The following is a 25,144-nucleotide window of genomic DNA, read 5'->3' on the forward strand; positions in this document are numbered from 1 at the left end:
TATCACGCCAAGTTGTTATTTACATTATTGCTTCTCTCCCCGATTTTAAATGAGGAAAATCAATGTCATTTATGTTTAGCACCTGCCGAGAAGAGTTGAAAAGAAGCCGAAGCAGGTATTTAACGAAAACTCAGAAGAAGCTCGACTTATAGCTTTCGGATACTAAGTTCGGCGTGGTGTCGATGAAGACGAGTGTAACACTTTTACGATCTGTATGATTACCACTGCAAAGCGATCGTCGGTTATGAAAAATAAAGCCAAAACAGTTCGTTGCAGTTGATTATAAATGCAGAGGATTTTCGTAAATAGGATTAACAAAATTTAAAAATTATATGAATGGAATAGTTTTAGCGGGCAGTGTAATCGTGGATTGATAAAAGAGAGAAAAACAGGAAAACAGACATACTTACGGAAATAACAAAGGAGAGCCTCCGCTTGCTATTTTCGATTTTGTTAGTCTTCGAGTTTATTTTGTGGAATAAGTAGATTAAAGAAAGCGAAAAAGTGACGAAGAAACGTAAAAGTGCGAATTGCACAAGCGATAAGGGGATATCACTTAGCGTGAGTGTGCGATTGTGTTGTAGATGAACGCCCCAAGTAGTTGGAGCAGCTCGAGTAACTGCTATCGCGGTTGTTCTCTTCTCCGTTCGTGAGTGTCGCCGTCGGTACCGACCTACTGTCGTCTTTTTATCGCTACGCTAACTGAACGACCAAACGGCCGAGCCTGATCTCGACCCTATCGCACGAGTGCGTTGCAAGAATTAATATATTGCTTGTAATTGGCCATTGTTATTCAATAATGACTCGACAACGCGTACGGCCTGGGCATCATACCGAGCATTGGGCATGAACATTTACACAAGCTCGAGTCGTCAAATCGTCCCACCTCACCCTTGCCACGCTGTATGGCCTCCACACCCTTAGCGCCTACCGCTTAACTCGCGCTTTTTCTTTCATATTCCTTCACTTTCATGTTTTCTTCATTCTTTGTACATACTCCCACCAGTGGTAACACGTGGAAACTTACTTCGCTTGTAATTATTTTACTGAATTTTCCTTTTACTACTTATTATCTCCATTATCTATTCCCAGCTTTCATGTTTTGTTTTCTTCCTATGCGTGATAATCTTCTTATTAAGTATACTAATGAACATTACTTACTTATAAGTCGAAAGTCAAGTGGCGAGATTCTACATAGATTTTTCAGAAAATGAAAAATTATAATACATTTTGCATCTATTAGTTATAAATACTAAAAGAATATATAAAAAATATTCTATCAAAAATTGAACTGCCTTTTAATCATAATAATTCTAATTATATTTAAAATGTTATGCTACATCTGGTTAATAAATTAGTATTATTTTCGTCAAAATATAAATAAATAAAAACATTGCTATGAATAATTTTTTGGCATGATTACGTTACTTTTCTTATGGGAGTATTTTCTAATTTAAATGAAAACATATAAAGTAAATAAAGATATACATTGTTATAAGTAATAAAAATTAACAAATAAATATATGCTTCATCTATTTCGAGTAAATGAATAAATATAACGAAACAAAAATAATAAGTATTATGATGAAAAATTTAATATTATTAGGCGATTATATTTAATATAAATTATAATGTTTCAGTAAAGTAACATTAAGAGAAGTATCCTTTTTTCTTATTAAAGTTATATCAAGTCTTATTAAGAATTTATTCGTATTTAAAAGTGCTACGGAGAGAAGAACATGACGAAAATATATATTTTGCTAAAGTCGCAAATTTTCATCCAGTTTTACTATAGATATATGAACTAATTATATCTAGTTATATAGGTTTTGTTGTTGTTGTTGTTGTTGTTGTTGTTGTTGTTGTTGGTTAATCCGATATTCTTATGTTAAAACTAAAAAGTTCTTTTTATTTCGTTTTTAAAATTTTGTAACAGTACTCGGATGTGTCGAATGAATTTTTTCAATTATAGAAGTTATGCTTGATAAATAAACAAAATCTATTTTCAAAATAATTAATTTGTATGTATGATATATAATTTTTTACGGCTTTTTAGCTTTTGTTTAGATAAAATTTTTTAAATTTTAATATCGTATACATTCTGCACTATCATATTTTATGAAAATAGTATATTTTTTATTCATAAAACAAATTATTTTCAATATGTTTAATAATTATTTTAAATTCACGTTACGAATTTAGATTTCAGTCGTGGCTTTTATGTCAATGAAAATATTTAAGCCTTCAATTTTTAATCTTTATAAATATTAATTTTTAAATTCAGCGCCTTTTAAAATCGATGCAGTAAGTAAATGGTTGATTGGTGCATTAAGAAATAAGATAGAAGACAAACGAAAATTGTATTGGATCATCAATTTTAGAGAAGTTTCGACATTGAAGCGTAGGTGTTGAAGACAGGAAGTAGGAAGATACATGGAAATATTTTTTTTTTTTACAATACAGTGTTCAAATTTGCATTTTCTAATGCCGTGTATTTTGACAAATGGAATTTCAAAATAACATAGTTCACATATTCGAAAATTAAGATTTTGAAACATCATTATATGCTACAGCTTGTAGATTAATGAATGTAAGTATTTATACATTTGTGAATTTAGATTTAATCAATTTATCTTGATTTTTATATATAAAGTAGAAGGCAACATATGTTTCTATTTTTTAATTCCAATAGGTTTGAGTTTTTAACTTTTCAATAATCCCATATACGAACTTTATTAAGCAATATTGTTAAAAACTCATTATTATTTATTGATTATTTTAATAAAAAAAATAATTCATTTATATATTTTTTAAATGTAGATGTCAGGAGTATATCCAAAATTACCTCGTGTTGCTGTTAGAGATAATTTTGAAGATGATGACTTAAGTGATATCGACGATGAAGTATTTATTCGAGATGGGGCAAATGGTATTTTAAATATTGATGATGATTGTGGAGCCAAAAGACCTCTCATGGCTCCACGTAGAAAATGTAAAACACACTTTTCTGAAACGCCATCTTTACCATATAAAACTCTTTTTGCACCATTTTGCTATACTTTATTAGGATTTTTTATTATTTTGGGTATAATTATATTGTGCATAATTACTATAATTCGATTTCCCATGCCTATTAATCTACTAAAAACTTGGTTATCTCATAATAAGGAAAAGACATTTGATAAACAACACACTATTCCTTGTACATCATTGAATTCCAAAATCCAGTGGACAAGAACATTACCTAAGCTGATATCAGAAGCCCCATTAAGAAGTAACGATGTTAACGGAGATAATATAGAAGATGTTATCGTAGGATTCAGTACCGGTAAATATTATTTCATTAAAATTATATAACAAAATATTGTCTGCTTTATATGTATTAAACTTTTTTTTACTTTTTGCAGAGTTTTTTTGGTTTATATTTTATTTCATTACTTATTTTGAAAGGTGAACTTATTTACAGTTTTATTTTCAATAATTATATTCTTCCTTTTAATCAAATATATAACTGAAACTTAATATTCATTTCACAATAATTTTAAGTTCAATACATTTGTTATAATTATTACTTGTGTATTTATAATTATTTTATTCATTGTTGATCGTACGAATTATAAAAAAAATATATATTTTACCTTTGGTTATTTTTGACGTAAGCTATCAATTAAAATTATTTTGTGTTATATAAATTATAAATTGAAATATAACTAATTTAAATGTTTTTTAAATATGAATTATTTCATTGCTTATTTATTTGTTTTTCATATTTAATTAATAAATACAAAGTCTTCAGTTATATAATTTTTTAATACTGTTTGAGATTTTGTAAGATTATTAAGAGATTTTTTTATATATAGGTCTGGACAAAGCTAATGCTCCTGAATATGTTTGTACATTCAACTTTGATCAAAGTACGCCTTGTTTAGGAGGAGTTTTAGCCTTAGATGGAAAGTCTGGTGAAACAATTTGGACTCACTGGACTGCTCATGCAGTATTTTCTGTAGATTGTGGCTTAGATTTGAATGATGATAAAGTGAAGGATTGCATTATATCTGGACTTGGTGGGATTTTGCATGCTATTAATGGTCAAGATGGAACTAGTATATGGGAATTGCCATATAAAGATTTATCTATGATTTCTCAACATAGATATTATGACATTTATGATGCAAGGTATATAGCTGATGTTGATGATGATGGAATTGGTGATGTTGTTGCTTCCCATACTTGGCTGTCTGATGGATCACAATCAGAAGTAATATTAGTATCAGGCAAAAATGGAAACAGAATCAACAGTATGGATTTTCCTGGAAAAGAACAATTGTTTGTAGCACCCCAGATTATTGTGCATCCAGATGGAGAAACTTATTTTGTATTAGTTGCTAGTAATCAAGATAAAGCTGGAGGTCTTTATATTATTCCACATTCAAAATTACTGAAGGGAGAATTTGTAAGTTACAATTTAATTTAGGGAAAAATTATAATTTATAATTTAAAATAAAATTACTAATTTTATAAAAAATATATAATATCTAAATTATATATAGAATATAAATTGCTTTTTAATTAGTTGCATTTTTTATCGTTTATACGTATATTATAAATTAATAAATAGAATTAATATTAAGCAAAGTTATCAAATTTAATTAAATTATAAATTAAATACCAAAGTATTAGTGTTTTTAAATATTATTAAATATGTCGATCTTTATTTTCTTTTAATTTTTAGGAATTGCAAGAAATTTACAACGGTCCAGGTAGAGGTATTGCACTGCCTCCTCTTTTGATTGATATAAATTCAGATGGAACAGAAGACATTATTGTTGCTATGTTTAATTGTACAATAATGGCTTTCAATGGCATAACTTTTAAAGAAATTTGGAATTTTACAATACCGAATTCTGAAGTTATTAGTATTCCTATCCCTGGATACTATAATGATGATAGAATACCAGATTTTATGGTGAAACATCAGATTGGTCCCGGTTTTCCTGTTTATTACTATTCAACTGCAACTGTATTAGATGGACAAACCGGAAAACCTTTATTAAAAACACCAATGGAAGATACTCTAAGTACACAGATGTTTGGATTGTCTGTAACAGTTGATGGCTTTGGTAATGATTGGTTTTTACATTGGTCCGCAAATTGTTTTAATAAAGAGGGAGCAAAAAATAATTATGAATTTATAAACGATCCAAGTTCTGGTGCAGACTTATGCAAACTACGATTCAACAGTACTCTTGTTACATCCTTATTTGCTTTTAGCCAACATGTTGAACCACCAGGAATACCTTTGTATCATTCTGAAGATTGGAAAAACATGAAATTTAATAATTCCATTAGTTCCCAAAAGGAACTTGAAAATAATGCTGATTCAGATTTTGATTTTAATGATGTCGAAGATGAAATAATTTCAAATAGATTTCCAAATCAATCACCAAATAATAGAAATAATCTGATTCAATATAAAAATATTAAGAATGAAGATTCCCAAAAATTAGAAAATTTGTATTCCAATATTAAATTTAATAATCCACAGGATAATCAACAAAGTGAAAGCCTTTTAGATAAACCATTAGATCAGCTGAATGAAAATGAATGGAAAGAAAATAAATGGGAGAACGATAAGTCGAAAGAAAATAACGCACAAACTGACGATAATTATGATGATATGTATGATGACGAGGAAGAAAAATTTATAACATCGCGTCAATTAAATGAAATTCGTCTTCAAAGAAGTGAAAAAAGTAATGTCAGATATATAAATAATGATACAAATGACATAGAAAATCAGTTAGATCCCAGTATGGATTACACTAATGGACAGAGTAAACAAAATAACTACTACTCTTCTTTAAATTTTAATAGATCGAGTAATCTCGATGATAGTTCTGATTACATGAATATTCCTGACATTGATTTCGTTGATAATATTAAAGATGCTGAGGTCCTTGATGACAAAAGAAAACGTGAAATAAAAAAGAAAAAGCGTAATCTTAAGCAAAATGAAAGTGAAATAAACTCATTTATAATAAATGATAGATCATCTCGGGTAAATACAATTAATGCAAATAACAAAGTGAAAAATGGATTTATAAAAACAATTCGTAAGAAAGGTATTATAGATTTTTTTAATAGACGATTAAAAAGGGAAACTAAAACGAAAGAGGCTTTAAGGCAAATAGAAAAAGTAGTTGGAATAAAACGTCAGTCACCTACTGGAGCTTTACTTTTTCCTCTAAAATCTAATAAAAATTCTGTAGATTTAATTTTTTCAACTTTCTGGCTTCCACCATTAATCACGCCTTTTTTTCTTCTACCTAAAGATTTGGAATGTATTCGAAAAGCTGAAGAAAAATTAGGTAAAAAAGTTTTATTTAAAGAAAGAGATTTAATTGCTAATAATTGCTTAACAAATAGAGGAATTGATTATAAGTTTTACAATAAAGCAACAGACAAAAAAAAGTCGAGAATTGGGCTCGGACAAATGACCTTGTATAGAATGGAATTGCAATGCGTTTGTCCTGAAGATATGCTACCAGGTCAAACATGTAGAGACATTTCTAAACAACAAAGTTGGCCTGAACATTTAGGAGCTTCTGGAAGTGGATATTTTGAAATGCTTAAAACTTAAAACTCATAAGGATTATTATATTTACTTAATACATATGATATGTATGTGATAATGAATGAGATGTATTTAATGAGTAGATCGTACATGTGTATGGAGCTCGGATATCAATGTCAGTTATATAAAAAAATTCATATATAATTGTATAAAGTTGTGTATACTTTATATTAAATTATGGATTAATATATAATTTTAAATTAAATAAATTTTTAATCAATTATGTTAGAATTTAAATAAATTTTATAAATTATTTTATAGATTTGTTTTAAGTTTTTTATAGTATTTACAAAACTTGTGAGCATATAAATTTAATGTATCTTAAATTGATAAAAAAAAATATGTATAATTATAAGTGATCTATATAAAATCATTATGTAATTAATATATAATTTATATTTCCATGTATGCAAATAAACATGGATTATGCTATTTTATTATTTTGAAAAATGACACATTTTTATAATTCCTAAAGTAACAAACTTTTATTATTCTAATAATTTTTAATAATTATTATATGTTACATAAAAATATATTATAATATATATATATATATATAAATCATAAAAGACTTCAAATTTTGTTTGTATTTAAGATATCTTTATTGTGATTATCATAGCCATTACAATTTTATTCATGTTATTTAATTTTAAAGTTTTTAAAAATCAAAAGAATAGAATATAATGTATGATGTACAAATAATAAATACAAAAATTATTATAAAGTATTGTTTTTTTTTTTTTGCGATTATGCATTGTAACAACAATATATGCAAATATGATAAAAAAAGTATACTAGATCAATACTTACTTTGGCTGTTAATGTGCTATAGTTACTAAGAAACATACATATACATGGTTGCTTGAATTTTATTTTTAAGGTATTTGCTTTCGTACTAAAAATAATTATTAATTATCAACTGTTTTTATCAACTGTTTTGATTATATACTTTTTACTGTATCGTTCATATTTATATTTTTAGCAGATTTTCTAACCAATGTGATTAGCTATATTATATTAATTTTTGATAAATCAGAGGAGATATTCTTGTTAATGTAATTTTATTTATAAAATAAAATTTGTGAAAAAATAAAAATAAGTAAATCAATATTTTATTTAACATCTTGTCAAATTTCCAATAAATAGTTCCTTTATATATGCACAAACTAAATTATTCAGAGGACTTATTTATTGTTAAATTAAATTCTTTAATTTACTTTATATATTTAAATAAGTAATAATATATTCATGTTTATTAATAGAACTTCAGTAGAAGAAGCTTTAACACAAATCAAATAAAAATATAAATAAGTTTTTATTAATTAAAGTGAAGAAAATTATTAGCTATAATAGTAGTTAAAATGTGTAACAATCGAATGTCAAGTCATTTAGAAGGAAGTATTTTTGGAAGTGGAGTCCAAAATATCCATAGACAGTATTATGGTCTTCAAAATTTAAGTAATCACTTTAAAAATAAGGGAGTACAAACAGATTATAGAGAAAGCGATTGTCAAACTTTACCATGGGAGCCACCGTATCAAATTGCACCAGGTAATCATAAGAAAAGTATTTATTGTTATTACGTATGTATTAATTACTTTTTTATTTTTAGGGCACAATCCAGAAGTATTAATGTTAAAACATTTTAGATGGGGTATGGAATTACCAGCTGGAATGCATGAATTGGAAATCATTAATAGAATGAGAAAGAGAAGAGCATGGGAAAGAATACTTCCACCAATGGATACCCTTGCTAATATTAAAATACGTTCTGCATTAATAGCTGATCTCGAAAATGACGAATGGGCTTTCCGAGAAGCTGTATAATTTTTATTTTTATTATTTTTAATGTAGCACAGCACAAATTGAATGAAATTTACACATTTAAATTCAAGCAATAAGTTTTTAATTGTTTACAATGTTTTTTATTTATATTTTATTTATAAGTAATTTTAATATTTAAAAATCAATTAAGAATGAAAATTTCTAAGCTAATTATTTAAAACTTTTTATATTTTAGAACGAAATTGTGCTATAAAAAAAAACAACATATTCTGTACATTTTTCTATCACTAATAATTGTTAAATATATTGTTTTAATAGAGTAATACATAGTAATTTTTTGTTTTTATTTTAAAAGGAAATACAATTTTTAATGAATTTACGAATGGCACTTGAAGATACATCGATGCAACATAAAGCCAATAAAAAAAATAAACAAACTGAAAATAGGCTTAAAAAACTTAATGAAAGCCTTAATAAACGTAAACAACAAGAAATGGATAGTATTAGAAATACTTTTACACGAGAGTTACGTAAACTCGCAACGAAACATAGAAGCATTAGGACTGGCCAAGAAAAATCAAGCATTATCAAGCTTCATGCTGAAAGGAATTTAAATTTCTACAATCCAAAACTACGTCGTGGTTATGCGGCCGAATATTATTACGATGAAAGTTTTTCCGATAGTAAGTTTATTGTAAAAATGCTAAAGTACAATATTTTAAACAAATATGTTATTGATATGTATTCTTATATGAAATGTTGTTCTTGGCAAGTATATGTTGTATAAAATTATTGCAGTAATCTAATATGTACTCAATAAATGTGCAAATATAAAGTGCACATGCCATAATAATTGCTTTAAATTTATTATTTATTTTCGTAGAAAGTTAGAATAAAATTATTTATAAAAAATTATTTATAAAAAATTATTTTATCTTTAAAAATTTCTTTATCAATTATTCGAATTAATTTAGGAAAATTAATTAATTTTCATTTTAATTGCATTAGTTAACGAAGTTGAAAAGGAAGAAACATCACTGGATTGGTTTTTCGTCACAAGAGAACCGAATTATACTACTTCAAAAACCTTTATACGAATTTGTCCACGAGTATCCAAAAGAAACAACAAGAAATTGTTAGAATTATCTCAGAATTTAGAATCTATCAAAACCAAATTCGAATTTTCAGATACTTATGCTTCATTGAAACGCAAACAGCAAATAATGTTGCTGCCAGCAACACCTTATCAATTACCGCCTAAAAGATTCGAAAATGAGATGGATTTACCATCAAGTTTCCTTCGAAAACTTTTAAACGGGCGAGCTGAGCAATGCATGGTAACTTACGAATGATGATCAAATTTGCTATTTTTAAGATTTTAGAAATAAAATTTGTAATTTTTTAATATATATTATTGAAAAGATTATTAACATAGTAAGTTGAAAAATATTTTAAAAAGATATTATTTATTAATGTCGTAATTATTCGATGATAATTTTTGTAAATTTAATGTCTAAAAGTGATTATTTAAATTATGTTAAAATTTTTAGATTTTTGAAGAAAAATATCACTTTAAAGACTTAATTAAAGATTTACAATCAGTTCAAATATTGGAAAATTCGAATAATTTATCGAATGAAACAATTCGTTTGAAACTAAAGCAGTTGGAAAAAAATTGTAATGAAATACTACAGGCAATTGACGGAAAAACAATTGTAAATGTACTCATTTTTTTGAACAACGTAAGCATTTTTATATGTCATTAATAATAGAATTATATAATTAATTATCTTATCGATCCCAATATTTTAATTTATAAATGTGCCAGTTTTTAATACTGTATTATTGAATCAAATTATTTAACACTGAATTGAATCACTCAAAGCTGTATAATTTTAATAATTTTTTATTTTATATGATATTTTATCATAATATATGCTCATATACCCTGGTATCCATATGTGAATTGAAATAAAATAAAAAAAATTTATAATAGGAATTAACAACACTTTATAAGGAGACGGCTTATGTATCGTTTTTGTATAAGGAGAAAGCTCAGACTCAAGAGCAATTTGAATTACAGAGATTTAGAGCAGCTCAAGCATCAGTAAAGAAATGTATGTCTATACCTGCAAATTATGTAGATAGAAAGTAAGTCTTATAATAAATACTTCATCGATGTTTTTTACAAAGGTTTATTATGTACTTTTAGTTTTGAAAATATAGATGAAGAAGTCTTTGATATAATATATAATTTCATCTTACCCGAAATTGAGAGTGAATTGTTTAATAAACAAACAAATTATTTATATACTCGTTCTATAAACAATGATAGAAAGTTGAAGGTACCTGTCGATCAATCCCTTCCCGATGAAGATTTCATGTCAGATCTTACCGATTACTTTATGGAAAATTCGACTTCTTGTGAATTTGTAAATGGAATAAGTAAATATATTTTTTTTTTTATGAATAATTTTAAATTAAATATTATTACTTATATAATAGGAAAATTACAAAATTTATAAGCCAAGTACTTATAATATTTCTAATGACGAAGATTCTTTTAAACAAATAATCGAGCTAATTTTAAAACGCGTAACAGTGCCAGAAGGTAATTATTTTTATTGTTAACATTTAATTTAAAAATAAAATTTAACTTAATTGTTGTTAAGGGAGTTACAAGTTGGAGGTTTGCAATATTTTAACTCGAATGTTATGGCTTGCCAAACAAAGAACCAATGATTTTCAGTAAGTTTATTATAATTCAGATAATATAAACATTTTATACTTCAAAAAATATTATTGTGATTAAATATCGACTCATTTTAATTTATTGTATGTATTCATTAATTAAGTTTTAATCAATTGCACTAATGAGAATTTAAGAAAAAATAATGTTATAAGTTTTGTATTTTTATTTTATTGATGATAAATTTGATAAGTTTTTAATTAATTTCATTTGGAAAAAATACATTTTTTATTTTACATATCGTTTGTAGCAATATCATATCAATTACTGAATGCATATATTTAAAAATTACTAATATAACTATTAAATTGAGTCGTATATTAAAAAAAAAAAAAAAAAAAAACAAATCGTTAAGATTTCTTTATATTCAATACATAAAAATAATCTCTTGATTACAGATTTATGTTTCCAGATTGACTGAGATTAAAAATAAATTAATCATATAACAATATAAATTTTTAAAACATTTAATATAATTTATTTTAAATAATCACAGCAATCGAATATATATTGTAAAATCTTGTTATTTAAATGTACTTTTCAATATTGATGAAATAAATATTCTAGTAATTATTAAAAAATAAACAAACAAAAAATTGTAACTAATTAGAATTAGTTAAATGATACAAATTTTTTTACTTTTTAGATCTATCGAAGTGAACGAGAAAATTATTTTATATAAATAAAAGCTTATTATAATTTTAAATATTGAAGAAATAAATATGGCAGCAATTATTAAATAACAAATACATAATATTAACTAATTAGTATTAGTTAAAAGATAAACAAATCTTTTTCACTTTTTAGGTCTCTTGGATTGAACAAAAAAATTATTTTATAAAAATAAAATAAGTTTATTGCACAAGACCATTTTTATACATAATTTTTAAAGATTGACTACTATTTATTTATCTAATTCACAGAGCATACATGTATTTTACAAAATTGTTCAAATTATTTACAGAAATATAAATTCACTTATATAAATTTTAAATTTTTATTAGAAAATTAAACACTGCCTAATGAGATTTATCTTAAACTATTACATTTTTCATTTGTTTTTAAAACTCTTCTATAAGCTTTGTTTTAATGAATAGTATTTTATAATTAATTTGTAACTTATTTAACATATTTATAATATTCAAAGAATATGTTTTTGTTTACTGATGTTGGCGATTCTTTTCATTTTGAAATATTTACACATAAATAAAGTCTACTTAACCAAGACAATTATTAAATTTTAAAACGAATATTCAAATTTATAATTGTAAAAGTTTGGCTTTACTAAGTAATAAAGTAGAAAGTTGACAAAAATTAAATAGTTTAATGAGAAGCTGAAGGGTATGATCCAATAGAACTATCTGCAAGAAGTTCTGACATGAATTTTTTAAATTTAATGTCTTGATTATCACTAGATGATTTTCTTTCTACAATTAATTTACGTTTTTTAACTTGAAGATCTTTTGTTTTGAGTAAACTAGATTCACAAGGAACTGAGATATCTGCAATTTTTCGTTTGCAATTTTCTAACGAATCTGATTTTTGTATTTCTTCTCTGACACGACTTAATTCAGCAGTTAAATCGCCTAATTTTTGTTCCCATTCTTCTAAATGTTTTCTCATTTCTGCTAACTGAGCATCTTGATCTTGAATTTTTTTTGTATGTTCTTGTAATTTTAAATTTTGTAGTCTCATTTGAAACGATTGCCTATTCATTCTTAATTTCATTTTACTTATTTGTCCTTTAACGCATAGTACTGTTTTTTTATTTTTTTTAGTACGGCTATAAATTTTTTTAAATGCTTGATTAAGTTTATCTACACCAAAATTATGCGGAAGTGGTGAACCCTTTGAATTAGAACTATGGTGGGAGATCATTAAGCTTTCATATGAACTTACATTAGCAACAACAGAGGTATAAATACTATGTTTCAAATTTGGTAAAATTTTTTCATCAAAATGTTCCATTGCCATGCAGCTAATATCTCGCAATTCTTGAAGTATTTCAGGGATTCTTGGGGGTGTTTTACTTATTCTAATAAGACGCAAGACTCTAAATATTTCATCGATGACCTATAACAATCAGAAAAAATAAAAAAATAATATACTTAACAATTTCCTATAAATGCCAATGAGATTATATCAAACAAATATATTATAATAATAATTTTTATTAATATTTTATTATTCAAGAATAATAATTTATATTCTCTAATAATTAAAAAATTATATTTATTTACATTATTTGTATGTGTATGTATAAATTTTAATTATATACCTTTCCAGGTATGAAGCAACAAAGATTTAAATCTACATATTTAGTAAATGTCATGGACAGCATAGATATTCTGGTTTCTATAGCTGTTAAGATATCACAATGACGTGCAAGAGGATGAGTTCTCCTTTCCGATTCTCTGCGTGGTAGTTGACTTTTTACAGCTCTTAAGCACCTCGCATGATATTTTTCCATTAGGTTGAATCCTCGATTGAGCAACTTTTTACATATATCATCAAATGTTTTACAAACCTGTTAAAATATTAGAAATTTCTATGTATTTATTTGATTAATTGTAATTACAATTATAATTCGTTCTTGCAGATATTTTTTGTATTTTAAGATTATATATTTACATATATAAATTTTTCTATTTAATTGAAAAATAATTATGTGTAAGATAATTAAGTTTTTGTTAAATCAATCGATAATTTAATTTATGTTTATTATTTATGAGAATTATATGTGTGTGCATGTATATGTGTATAAAATAAGTGATTTTGTTTTTAATTCCTATAATGAAACTATAAAAGATACTTGAATAAACATAAACATAAATAAATATATATATATATATGTATATCTATATAAGGAGGTATATGTCATCAGAATTCACATACACCGTGCTGAATTGTAATAAAAGTCTATTGTTAATAAAGGGGAAAGTGTAGAAGCGGAAAAAATGTCTTACTATTCTGTTTTTGGCAATTTCATCGTAGGTAAGATTAGAAAGTATTGTCTCCAGAACTATATCAGGCAGATTGATCAATTGCAACGTTGTTCCTTCTTCCTTCATTTTAATTGTTTTCTTTGACGAAAATAGGTTGAGAAATCAGATAGCTTAATAGATGAATATTAGTTATACCCTGGGTACTAAAATGATCTGGTAAAGAATCACAAATTTAAATATCAGCTGGGGCAATAGCCAATTGTCGTAATATTTGTTTTCATTGCTTGCGTGACTAGACGAATGAAAAAATTTGACGAGAATTATCGAGCTATTTATCGAGATTTACAAATTTAACGAAACGTCATGAAAGAAAGGTATATACGATGCGAGTCAATGTGCGCATATAGATAAAAATTGCACAAGTCAACAATTCGCGAAGGTAAAGCGTTGCGAGTAGCGCGATAGTTTATTAAGAAGAGTGAAAGCGTTGAGTATAAAACTGCAGTACGAATTATTTTGGCTGTAAGGCGCAGACGAATATGCGGAGTTGTACTGCAGAACCGAGACCCACAATTGATAATTGAGATGGTCTGCAGCGCTTTTGTAGATGATGTGCATCTACATTCTACAATTCACACACGAGAATGTACAACTTCGATTGTTTATTTAATCGATGGCAATATATTTGTGCTTCAGATTGTTCGAAGCAGCAAAAAGCAAAAATGAGCAAAGCCCAAGCGTTTTTTTTTAAGAAAAATACATTTATTGGTCGTTGAACTTTAGACTGGTCCAGAGTTCAGATGTAGTTAAACAAAACTACGGTGCGCATGCGCGTCTATACTTCCTTTAGAAGTACGCTTTATGATAATCGCAAATCAGTGTAATAGCAAAAATTTTTTAATTTTCCATTTGTTAGTTTGAAGTTAATTAAATTTTTCATTACGTTGGCTGCTATTAGAAATTTAATGTCATTAATAGTAACGAAGGAGGTTAGTGATATATGAAAAATATTTATTTTCAAATTCATGGTAGATTGACAATGTGGTTATGAAAAATATTTTGTTTTCATTGCGTTTCACTTTCAGAAACTAATAATTTGGAAATTGAAAGCTATTTAAACTCAATCATTGTTTTTAGATTGAAAGAAAGAAAATAATCAGAAAGTTATTTGTAGTTTGCATTAATTATGTTTTGTATTATATTTGTAATAGAAATTTTTTAAATTTTGGTGAAACTGATTGGTGTTATGGAGTAATTTTTAATAAATTTATAATGAAACGAGCAGAATTTACGTTTGTTTATTAATCGTTAGGACGCCCAGGCGTTTATAATTAGGAATATCGAAAAAATATAATTTATAAAGCAAGTTTTAAGGAAGTAGAGTCGCGTGACCATATTTATCTAAAATGTATAAAAGAGGGGATGATGCGTACGTGGCTATTGATTAGCGATCGGCCTAGAAGAGTTGGAAAGGGGATCATGGAACAAACAGCGGTAAGGAGAGGCCTAAAGGTGGAAGAGAAAGAAAACTTCTACAAGAAAGTGGGATAAAGCAAGTGTGGGGCAGCCGGCATATAAACTTGTACGTTATAAATCGTATGATAGGCGATATCGGCATAGGATTCGGAATAGAAATTCGAAATGGACTTGGAATGGGAAGGGTGGATAAAAGGTTGGCAGTGAGATGGATGAAGCGGGATTTTCGCCATATTGTTGATGCCGACGGGCGACTGCGCAAGTGGCGCTCGACGAATCGGCTCAAAAGTACGCGAGCTGTAGCGACACTGAACCAAGTGAGCGCGAGCGCTACTGCGCAGCTCGTCCTGGTCGTTTGCACATGGTTCGTCGTTCGCCGTTCGTGGTGTTTCGTTAATTCGCCAGTCCTCCAGTCGGTCCGGTCGGTGTTCATTTCGTCCCTTCTCTCTGTCCCGTAGTCTCATTCTAATCGTCACGGTTTCGCCAAGACGTCGAGTTGTCGGGCAGTTTAGCAGTTCGGCAGTTAGCTTCAGGCCGGCTGTGAGTTCGTTTACTCTCATCTCGTTGTGATTCGCCGACAGCCGAGGAGAGCACGAGCCATTGTCGCGTGCGTGTGCGACGCGAGGAGCAGCAGTCGCTCGACGCCAGCTTTACTTTTGGAACGGAGTTGTCTACCACAGAGGAGATGGCTTTCAACGGGGACGGGCCCCACTCCAAGAGGCAGAGGCTAGAGGAGTCCGGCCACAGGGTGAGCAAGAATAAGCTAGCAGTCGATTGGCTCGCGATCGCTGGCATTGCCTGGCAACGCGCATGAATAAATGAATGATGCTAGAAAACCGCGCGTTCCGTTCCTTTCGATAACCAACAGACGCCAGCCCTCGAAATCTTCCCTTTCTCCTCTTTTACCCTTCTCATCCGCCCTTCTACTGTACTTCTTGTATTGTATCGCTCGCGGTTTCCCTTATTGTCGTGTCGTCACCGATATTACCATTGTCGTCGTCGTCGTCGTCGTCGTCGTCGTCGTCGTCGTCGTCGTCGTCCCTGTCCCTATTTATTGACGCCGAGGGCAAAACTAAGAAGAAATTAATGCTTGCTAGTTTAGCATTTCCTTTTTTACCGAGTGCGTCACCGAGCAGCTTCCTCGTTTTCTTTTCCTCTTCATGACCCTTGTGGCACGTTGATAAGAGACGCTTACGTTTCTTTCCTTCGTTATTACCTCCCTCCTCCTCCCACATTTCTCTATCGTATGGCTACATACACACGAAATCCCCCACCCACCATCTCTCCCTCTCTCGTACGTTACGTTCTGCATAGCTGTTTGCTATCAGCAGCACATTGGACGCGTACGGGGGCCAACGTCGTCGAAATGGCTTCTGCTCGCGTTTTTCCTTGCCTACATGCGAACGCGCATGTACGTAACATACAACCGGTGCACAACGTAGGTCAGGCCAATACCGAAAGTTGAACTGGGAAGAATCTTAGCTCTCTGACTCACTGCCTGCGACAACCTGTTATCTATTCGGCGCGTGGATTATGATCGAGGAGAAAAGAGGAAAAGAGTGGGACAGATAGTGTTCGTAGAGTCGAATCGTTGAGGGGCTCGTCGCGAATTATATTGATTATTTCGTGAATGCCGAAGGACTGGGAAGCCGTTCTTGTCGCTAATCACGAGCACCTTGCTTTCGATGACTCTTGCCATGAACGAATCATCTCAATGTCGCCTTATTTTATTCGCCTGCAGTCATGCACGCAAACAACACTTTTTATTTTCTTTCGTTTTCTGACTGAACTTGCTGTTTTTTCCACCTTTCTCGCCATAGTCGGCCATTCCAATTTGGACTGTCCTCTCTTATCACCAAGCTAACAATGATTTTTGTTTTTAATTTACTCATTCGGATCAATTAAACGTTTGAAATTCAGCTGTATAGTACCCACGAAACAGGAAACAGTATCTAAGAAATTAGCATTTAGATATAGAATTTGATAAATCGTATCGATAGTACAAAAACGTTCTTCACCTTTATGCCACTAACGAATTTATTATTAAAATATCGGCTAGTTGGATAATTTGTTGGAAAAAGATTTAATAAAGACAAAAATAATATCTGAAGAGAAGAAGGAAAATCGACATGGAGGAAGAGGCGATAAAATTAAAAAAAATAATAAAGTATTTCTGAAGATGGAAAATGTTTAAAAATTTGTATTATTCGTTATAGTATATCAAAGGCCAAAGACCTCGGTATTCTAGCAGTCGACAGAAGATTATGCAGCATTCCGTTGTCACACACGCGACTCGTCACGGTATATCGATTACACAGCTTTTCACTTAATCATTCATCTGGTCGAAGATTTTTTCTTTATTTTCATTGAGAAAATATAAAGACCAAATACATCCAAGAGATTTATTTATCAATAATATCAATTAGTTTCAATTTTCATAATAGAGATGCATAATAAGCTTAGTCAAATAATCCATTTAACATGCTATAACCTGTTATATTTACCATATTTTCACATACATATGTGATTAGGTTTACAACTATACAATATATTGTACCATGTAAAATTATAACTATACAATGGAGAAGACCATAAATTCTTATAATATTGAGGTTTATGAATATTTGCGTTGTTTATTTAATTATTTAATTCATTAATTGATTCACTATGATTTTTTATTAGAGATAATGCTTCTCCTTTGGCTATATTTATCTCATAGTGTGTGTGTGGAGGGGGGGGGGTGCCTGTATGTAGTTATGAGATATAGTAATTACTTTGAAAAGGAACATATTTTTCTCAACGATTAATGTTGAACTCAAATACAAAATTTTTAGCTCCATGTATGAATTAATGTATACAAGTACACATAAATTAAAATATAAATTTCATATAAATAGAACAAGTTGAGAAAAAATTAAAAATCAATGTGAACTTTTATGAAATTGTTTATCAAATGAAAAGTGAAAAGATCTGGTTCAGTGTAGTGTCTTAGAGAATAAAAACAAAAGTAATATTAAGGAAAAAATTAAAATACTTTTTTTTGAAAAAGCGCGGTATACAAATACGTTACCAGAAATGAATATGCAAAATTAATTGTTTTTAAAAGTTCAAAAAATGAAATAAACATAATAAAAATAATTATATAACATTATTCCATTAATTCTATATTTCAACCAATTTTATTCAGTATTAATTAATAATAGGCGAAGCAGTATTAATGCTCGATTAATAATCATTTCAAATTCATAAATCATTCGTCAAAAATTATTTTAATAACACGTCACTAATTTATTCCTGTGTTTATATTGTCGCGTAGGATTTGAAATATATATATGAATTAACAACTTCGCTTATAATACATATTATATATTTATTTTGCAGTTGTTTATGATAAAAATTAATTATATATTCTCTAATTTTCAAAAAGAAACATAATATTTATATAATACAGAAAATATTTATTTTAGCGTGGTTAACAATAAAGAAATATTGGTCAAAGCATTAAAGAAAATGAACAATTTGAATACAACTCATAAATATAAATTCCTAATGTCAAATTGAAATTGTAAAACAAAAGAATTTAAATGATACATTTGTATTATATCAAAGTCTTATAGCTAAAAGTAATTAATATTTTAAGTATAGTACTCTTAAATTAATTTTAGAATAATAATTTTGTATAAAAGATTATGTAGTTAAATAAATATAAAATTCTGAATTGAAACATATTCAACATTAACTATTACATATTTAATCTCTTGCAATACTTGAAATTAAATTAATTTTTTTTTATCATCTGTTATACATAAATATTGTTATAATTTTATCCACTCTTCACTATCCAACTTTTAAAGTTATATAAATTCCGTATAATCGTAATTATAGTCGAAGTATTTATATTAATACAATGTATGTAGTATCATAAAATATATCATTAGATATAAAATTATTTCTTATGAATTTCAAATGTACTATCTGGATTTAATGCTATCGTGTAATTCAATTTAATAAACATAATATAAACTACAAATTAAAACAAATATCATTATTCAATAATTTATTAAATATTAAATAATAATTTATTTACGGCATTATATTAAAAAAATGCCTATTAGAAATGAAATACTTGTAACAAAATTGTACTTATACCATCATTTGTACTGTATTAAAATTGAATCATAAATAAGATGAATGATTATCCTCCTGCTTATATAAAATTTAGTAATATTATCTTTTGATACTCCGTACACGTGTACGAGTAAATAAGTATAACTATATCCAGTTAGAAAAAGTAAAGAACAATATAATAAATGTTTACCAATTAAAGGAATATTATAATTTAACTAGCATATGCTCGTGCACACGTGGAAGAGTAACCGTCAATTTACATCCGTATATTTTATTTATTTGTTAACGATTTTTTTTTTTTTTTTTTTTTTTATTTAATCTTAATATTATTAATGGTAAATATTATTTTGAATACTTCCAATAATTTTGATACTTTATTAAATATGTTACGCGTAATGAATCTCAAAGTAATTTATCAAACAATCATCGTGATGATTAATTTTATAATAATCCGAGTTAAAGACAGATAAATTAAAAATAAAGCTGAAAAACTTCTGGTCGGTTATTGGTTTGATTTCAAGCGTCATAATAAGTACAGATGTAAGATTTATAGGGCAGAAAAGTCACGAGTGGCAGTTTGCCCATGACATATTGGTGGTTTCAGGAAAAGAGAAAATAGTGGAGGAAGAGAAGTCAAGCAAGAGCAGAGAGCAAACTACAAAAAAAGAGTTACTTTGACTCGAGACCGATGCGCCATATTATTAGCTTTTGTATTTCTTTGAAACTTCCTTCAACTAATGACTGCATATTACGTGATGCGTGTTCATTCACACGTTGGACTTGGTCAGGGATTTCTGTAACTATACAGAAGGAAGAGAAGACATTTCTTTTTCTTTCCCTTTTTTCATACGTTCCTTTTTCTTTTGCATGTACGCAATTGTATTGATTTTTATTGGCTTATCTCTGTCTTATCTAATATGTATAGGCTATTTATATAGGACTCGTTATCTTTTTTGATTACTGTTATTTGTTTGAATTTATATCTTTCGATTAATATTAATGAAAGCATGTCTGCTATTAACAATTTTTCTTGTAAATCTCAACATATTTTACAAATATTTGTTTAAAAGAACAATTACATATATTGATCGAAATATTTTTTTATTTTTCTTAACAGATCATGAAAATATTATTAATCACTAAAGTGATATATTAATTATGAATAAGAACAGCTGTTACATAAAGTATCACATTATTTGAAATATTAACATTGTAATAAAAATAAATATAAATTGTTCTTTCATAAATCTAAAATTTTATACAAAAAAATAAATGTTTGTTATATGTTTTTTGTATAGTAAAGAATCCGTGAATTTAAAAACTTTATATTAGCAACTCAAATTAAATATTTTCATTGATGACATTTTGATTAAAAAGTCTATTTCTATAAGTTTACAAAAGACTAATTTTGTTATTTATTTAAAATTTTTAAAATAGCTTTACGATTTTTAAATTCAACTTTTTTATTTCAAGCATATGTTTAGTATTTAATTATGAATATGATCCTCTTGATAATTTAGAAAATATGTAATTTAATTTTAATTTTATTTTACTTTAAATGATGTATAATTTTTAAATAAGGCAGAAAAGAACAATAATTAGAAAGTACAAACAGAATGAAGTATGTAAATAAGATAAAATTGAATAATTTGTCAGTAAAGCAATCGATTCACATTTGAATACAGACATTCAATGTTGCTATCAGTTATAATACCAGTTAGATCATAGTGTTATGTTTATAATTTTTAATGTATCTATTTAAATCGACAGTAAAAATTAGACAAATTTAAATTAATGCGGGCCTCGGAGATTTTTACGGAAACGAAATAGTATTAACGAGTTTAATATGTTAAAATTTGAGTTTGATTTTTATTTCATCATTATAATTGTATATAATTATTTTAAATAATTTATAATTTATAAGATATTTGTTGTTAATTTTTTGTTGAGTTGTGTATGCGTAAAAATATATAAATTTAAAGTTGTTACTTATAATTGAGTTAATTTTAATCGAACACAAAATTTTAATTAAATTGAGGTATATGGTGTATAGTTTTTATTTTAGTAAAGTTTCATTATTACTACAAGTGAAGCAAAAATATTAAAGATTGAAAAAACAGATATTAAATTGAAGTGAGAAATCATAGCGATTATTATGGCGAATGATCACAAAATACAGAAGTATAAGAATTTATTTGTTTTAGAATTATCTATATTAATTTTTACGTATAAGTGCACGTGTATGTGCAATGAATACGTTGAGTTAAATGAAACTAATTCCTGATTTTAAATGAACACATGTATGTAATTAGTTTAGTTAGTTAACATAGAATTGTATTAATCACTGGTTAACAGTTAATTTTATTTTTATTTTTATTTTATTTTATTTTATTTTATTTTTATTTTATTATTTTATTAGTTCTTTCTTAATGAACTATTTATTTTTATTTTTAGCAGAATTTAATTGCAAAACTATATAATCTTTACTTTACAGACCTTTTAAATATTTTACATTACCATCTCTGTGTATTATATATTAAAAAGATAATTTGGTAATATAAATTTTTTAGGCTGCTTAGCATGTTTATTAATTTTATTTCATTATGATTTTATAATATCTATAATCATTACTGGGCTATTTTTAAATTAAAAATAAAGAAAGTTTGTCTCGTAAGGAGAGTAAACTGAAATTCGTTTTTAAATACCCGTATAAGTTTATTGGAACTTCGAGTTTAATTGCAAACTCAAAATGAAAGAATAAATAAAAATTAAACGAAAAAGATGATTTTGTATTAGGATTTTTTTCTGAAATGGGCAAATGAGTTTGAATTTTGAAAATTTGATGCGTTGTAAGTAGCTATAGGATATATATTTTATTTCAAAACTGATATATAAGTTATGCTATTATTTATGAGGAGATTAAAGCTTTGGTAAGTTTATTTCCGAAATAATGAATATATCGATTTTTTCGTATTTTTCTAATCGCGGAATACAATATTATGAAAATATAAATGGAAATAAAAATCTTTAAAAAAAAAAAAAAAAAAAAGAGGTGAAAACTGCTTTAATACTTCCTGGTGTAAAATATGGCAAAAGGAATTTAAAATTAACTGTCTGCTTGAATAGAATAAGTGCTATTCTTTGTCATGTTTCAATTGATATAGATAGAATGTAAGCATGAGATAGGGGCAATAGAAAGAGCAGCGGTGATGGTAATAGAAGTAGCTGCGACAGTAGCAGTCACCTGAAAATAGAGTCGACGTGCCATTACAAATTGGCTATGCACCTTGCGTGCGTCCCTCAAGCTGGATGATAATCGGAAAGCAAAAACAGAGGCTACGACAGAAGGTTTGAATGCAGCAACGCGACGTGCATCAATCTGACGAGAGGGATGGTTTGTTGAGTAGGTGCAATATGGCCTGTGCCAAGGCGAAAAGTCACAGGCCGTCACGGCAAGAAGATGGCTGTGTCCAATCGAATTGCACGCCGTGTCAGACCGACCGAAATATCTCGCTTGCCCTGGTCTTGCCGAGGCTGTACCTTCCGCAACCCGAGCATTTTCGCTTGTAGCGGTCGCGGACCATCACCATTAGCGGCACTGATGCGCCAGCCACCCGGGCTCGGACTCTGCATCGCTGGACGCCTCTTGTATACGATCATACGGCTGTGCAACTATATATATTGACTCAGGCTGCGGCTTTTTGATCTGCTCGCCTCCGTCCGTTCCACCGCTTGCTAACACCTGCCGACACAATTTGATCAACAGCTTTTTAACGCTCTTTTCTCAAACTTTCTTGCTCGAGGAACCGAGCCAAGCCATTCAGGGGTTTGGCGAGAGCGTTGATATACACCCGACTATTAATGATGTTATGCAAAGACGAATCAAACTGTGTACGAGTAATTTATTATATCTGAAAATTCTGTATATTGAGATTTGCCCATTGGAGATACATTTCTTAAGTATATTAGTCGATTAGTAGTGATATATGGTACATAGTTCGTTTTATCTTCGAGCCTTGTAGAAATGATCATCAGTGGCGTTTGTGGCAATGTTTTTTAACAGTACATCATTACTGAGAACCACAAAATGCGCTTTTCAACTCGTTATTAAGTCTTTTAATGTTAGACAGTGCACTGTCATAAAATTTTGTAAGAGTAACATCAAAATTTCACTTTCATTTTAATCGATTTCAGTTCATTTTAAATTAAATGCCCGCCAACTTCAGCTTTTGAGATTTAATTTTAATACCGTTTTACATTAAATATTATTTTTATATATTTTATACTAGTACTGGTTATATTTTTACTTAATAATTTACTGGCTTTACGATAGTTATTCTTAAATATTATTTGTATTATAATTTTTAAGTGCAAATTAAACTTTCGAAATTGTTATGAAAAACTATATTAAAAAATTCTTTTAGAAAATTTAGTATACATAAAATGTTTTCCTCTTGGAAAGATTACAGAAATTTTTGTAAGCCATTCTCCAACCGAATAATGCATTCCTTTAATAAAGATATTCACTCATTTTCTCGTAGTTCAAATTCGTAAACACTCTGGGCAGAGCTAAATTGGATATTATAAAAAATTTTCACTTACATGTATTTTTTGTGTTTCCGCTAAATTTATTACACAGAGCAATCGTTATTAATAGTACTCATGGCATTGATTGAAGTCTGTATTAGTATGTAGGCGAATGGAAGGAAAATGCGATGTCGGAGATTCTGAAGCTTAAGAGAAAGAGAGATAGGTAGTAAGTAGGTCAGGAGGAAAGCGTGATTGAGGAGGGAGGTAAAAGTTGAGCAATGCAATAGACCAACGGAAAACTTGAAGGTGGTGCTGCACGTTATATCCCGTTATATTGCTCTGATTATTTGAGGACAAGACAACAATGCATTCATATATATAATGCGATGTATATGTATGTGAATGATTCTAACAGACAATGCTAAGATTAATTTTTATTAATTAGCGAATGACAATCAGATGAGCGTACTATAACACTATAGTGACAAAGTTCTAATTAATTATATGTAACTTTTCGTTCTTTTACTTTAAGGTTTATTTTTAAGTGCTTGCTATTTGTGAAGCAACTTTTTATATTCGCACTGGGTTTTTTAAAAATATTTTGCCGAATTTTACATACTGCATAAACGGTTACAACAGTTTATTTCAATAATTATTAATTGGTATATTTGTTAATTAATGTTCAATATTTATAACTAACGTTTATGGAAATTATAAAATTTATTTTAGTAGTTCACTTATATTACAATTTATAACGACAAAAACACTTTTTTATCAGATAAAAACGATAAATTTCCTTTGATATTTTAAAATAGTTATAGATACTAACACGTATAATAAAAGTTTTCTTTATTTTACATTTCAATTTTGTTTTTTTTTTTAACATTTACTAGTTAT

At 28.0% G+C, this 25,144-nt stretch overlaps 4 protein-coding genes across 5 annotated transcripts in view; 3 read left to right on the forward strand and 1 right to left on the reverse strand.

The window, feature by feature from the left end:
- Window positions 1-2,820: 2,820 nt before the first annotated feature.
- Window positions 2,821-6,782, forward strand: LOC105359419 (uncharacterized). The gene is made up of 3 exons (XM_011496026.1): window positions 2,821-3,328; window positions 3,861-4,453; window positions 4,733-6,782. The coding sequence occupies exons 1-3, from the start codon at window positions 2,821-2,823 to the stop codon at window positions 6,638-6,640; spliced, it is 3,009 nt and encodes a 1,002-aa protein (XP_011494328.1). The 3' UTR covers window positions 6,641-6,782.
- Window positions 6,783-7,911: 1,129 nt separating this feature from the next.
- LOC105359563 (protein MAATS1) lies at window positions 7,912-10,574 on the forward strand. The gene is made up of 6 exons (XM_011496179.1): window positions 7,912-8,185; window positions 8,247-8,455; window positions 8,775-9,177; window positions 9,428-9,756; window positions 9,991-10,161; window positions 10,416-10,574. The coding sequence occupies exons 1-6, from the start codon at window positions 7,996-7,998 to the stop codon at window positions 10,572-10,574; spliced, it is 1,461 nt and encodes a 486-aa protein (XP_011494481.1). The 5' UTR covers window positions 7,912-7,995.
- A 1,838-nt stretch (window positions 10,575-12,412) lies between these two features.
- Window positions 12,413-15,003, reverse strand: pall (F-box protein pallbearer). Its single transcript, XM_011496027.1, has 3 exons — window positions 14,135-15,003; window positions 13,447-13,695; window positions 12,413-13,241 (listed from the first exon to the last, which is right to left on the reverse strand). The coding sequence occupies exons 1-3, from the start codon at window positions 14,237-14,239 to the stop codon at window positions 12,492-12,494; spliced, it is 1,104 nt and encodes a 367-aa protein (XP_011494329.1). The 5' UTR covers window positions 14,240-15,003; the 3' UTR covers window positions 12,413-12,491.
- Window positions 15,004-15,639: 636 nt separating this feature from the next.
- The window catches only part of sm (heterogeneous nuclear ribonucleoprotein L), a 66,492-nt gene continuing 56,987 nt past the window's right edge, over window positions 15,640-25,144 (forward strand). For both annotated transcript variants that reach the window (XM_011496028.1, XM_011496029.1), the window contains exon 1: window positions 15,640-16,337. In XM_011496028.1, coding sequence (XP_011494330.1) covers window positions 16,275-16,337 — 63 coding nt within the window. In that variant the 5' untranslated portion in view covers window positions 15,640-16,274. The remainder of the gene's footprint in view (window positions 16,338-25,144) is intronic.

The sequence above is a fragment of the Ceratosolen solmsi genome, unplaced genomic scaffold (genome assembly GCF_000503995.2).
Source record: "Ceratosolen solmsi marchali unplaced genomic scaffold, CerSol_1.0 scaffold11, whole genome shotgun sequence".
Classification (NCBI taxonomy): Eukaryota; Metazoa; Arthropoda; class Insecta; order Hymenoptera; family Agaonidae; genus Ceratosolen; species Ceratosolen solmsi.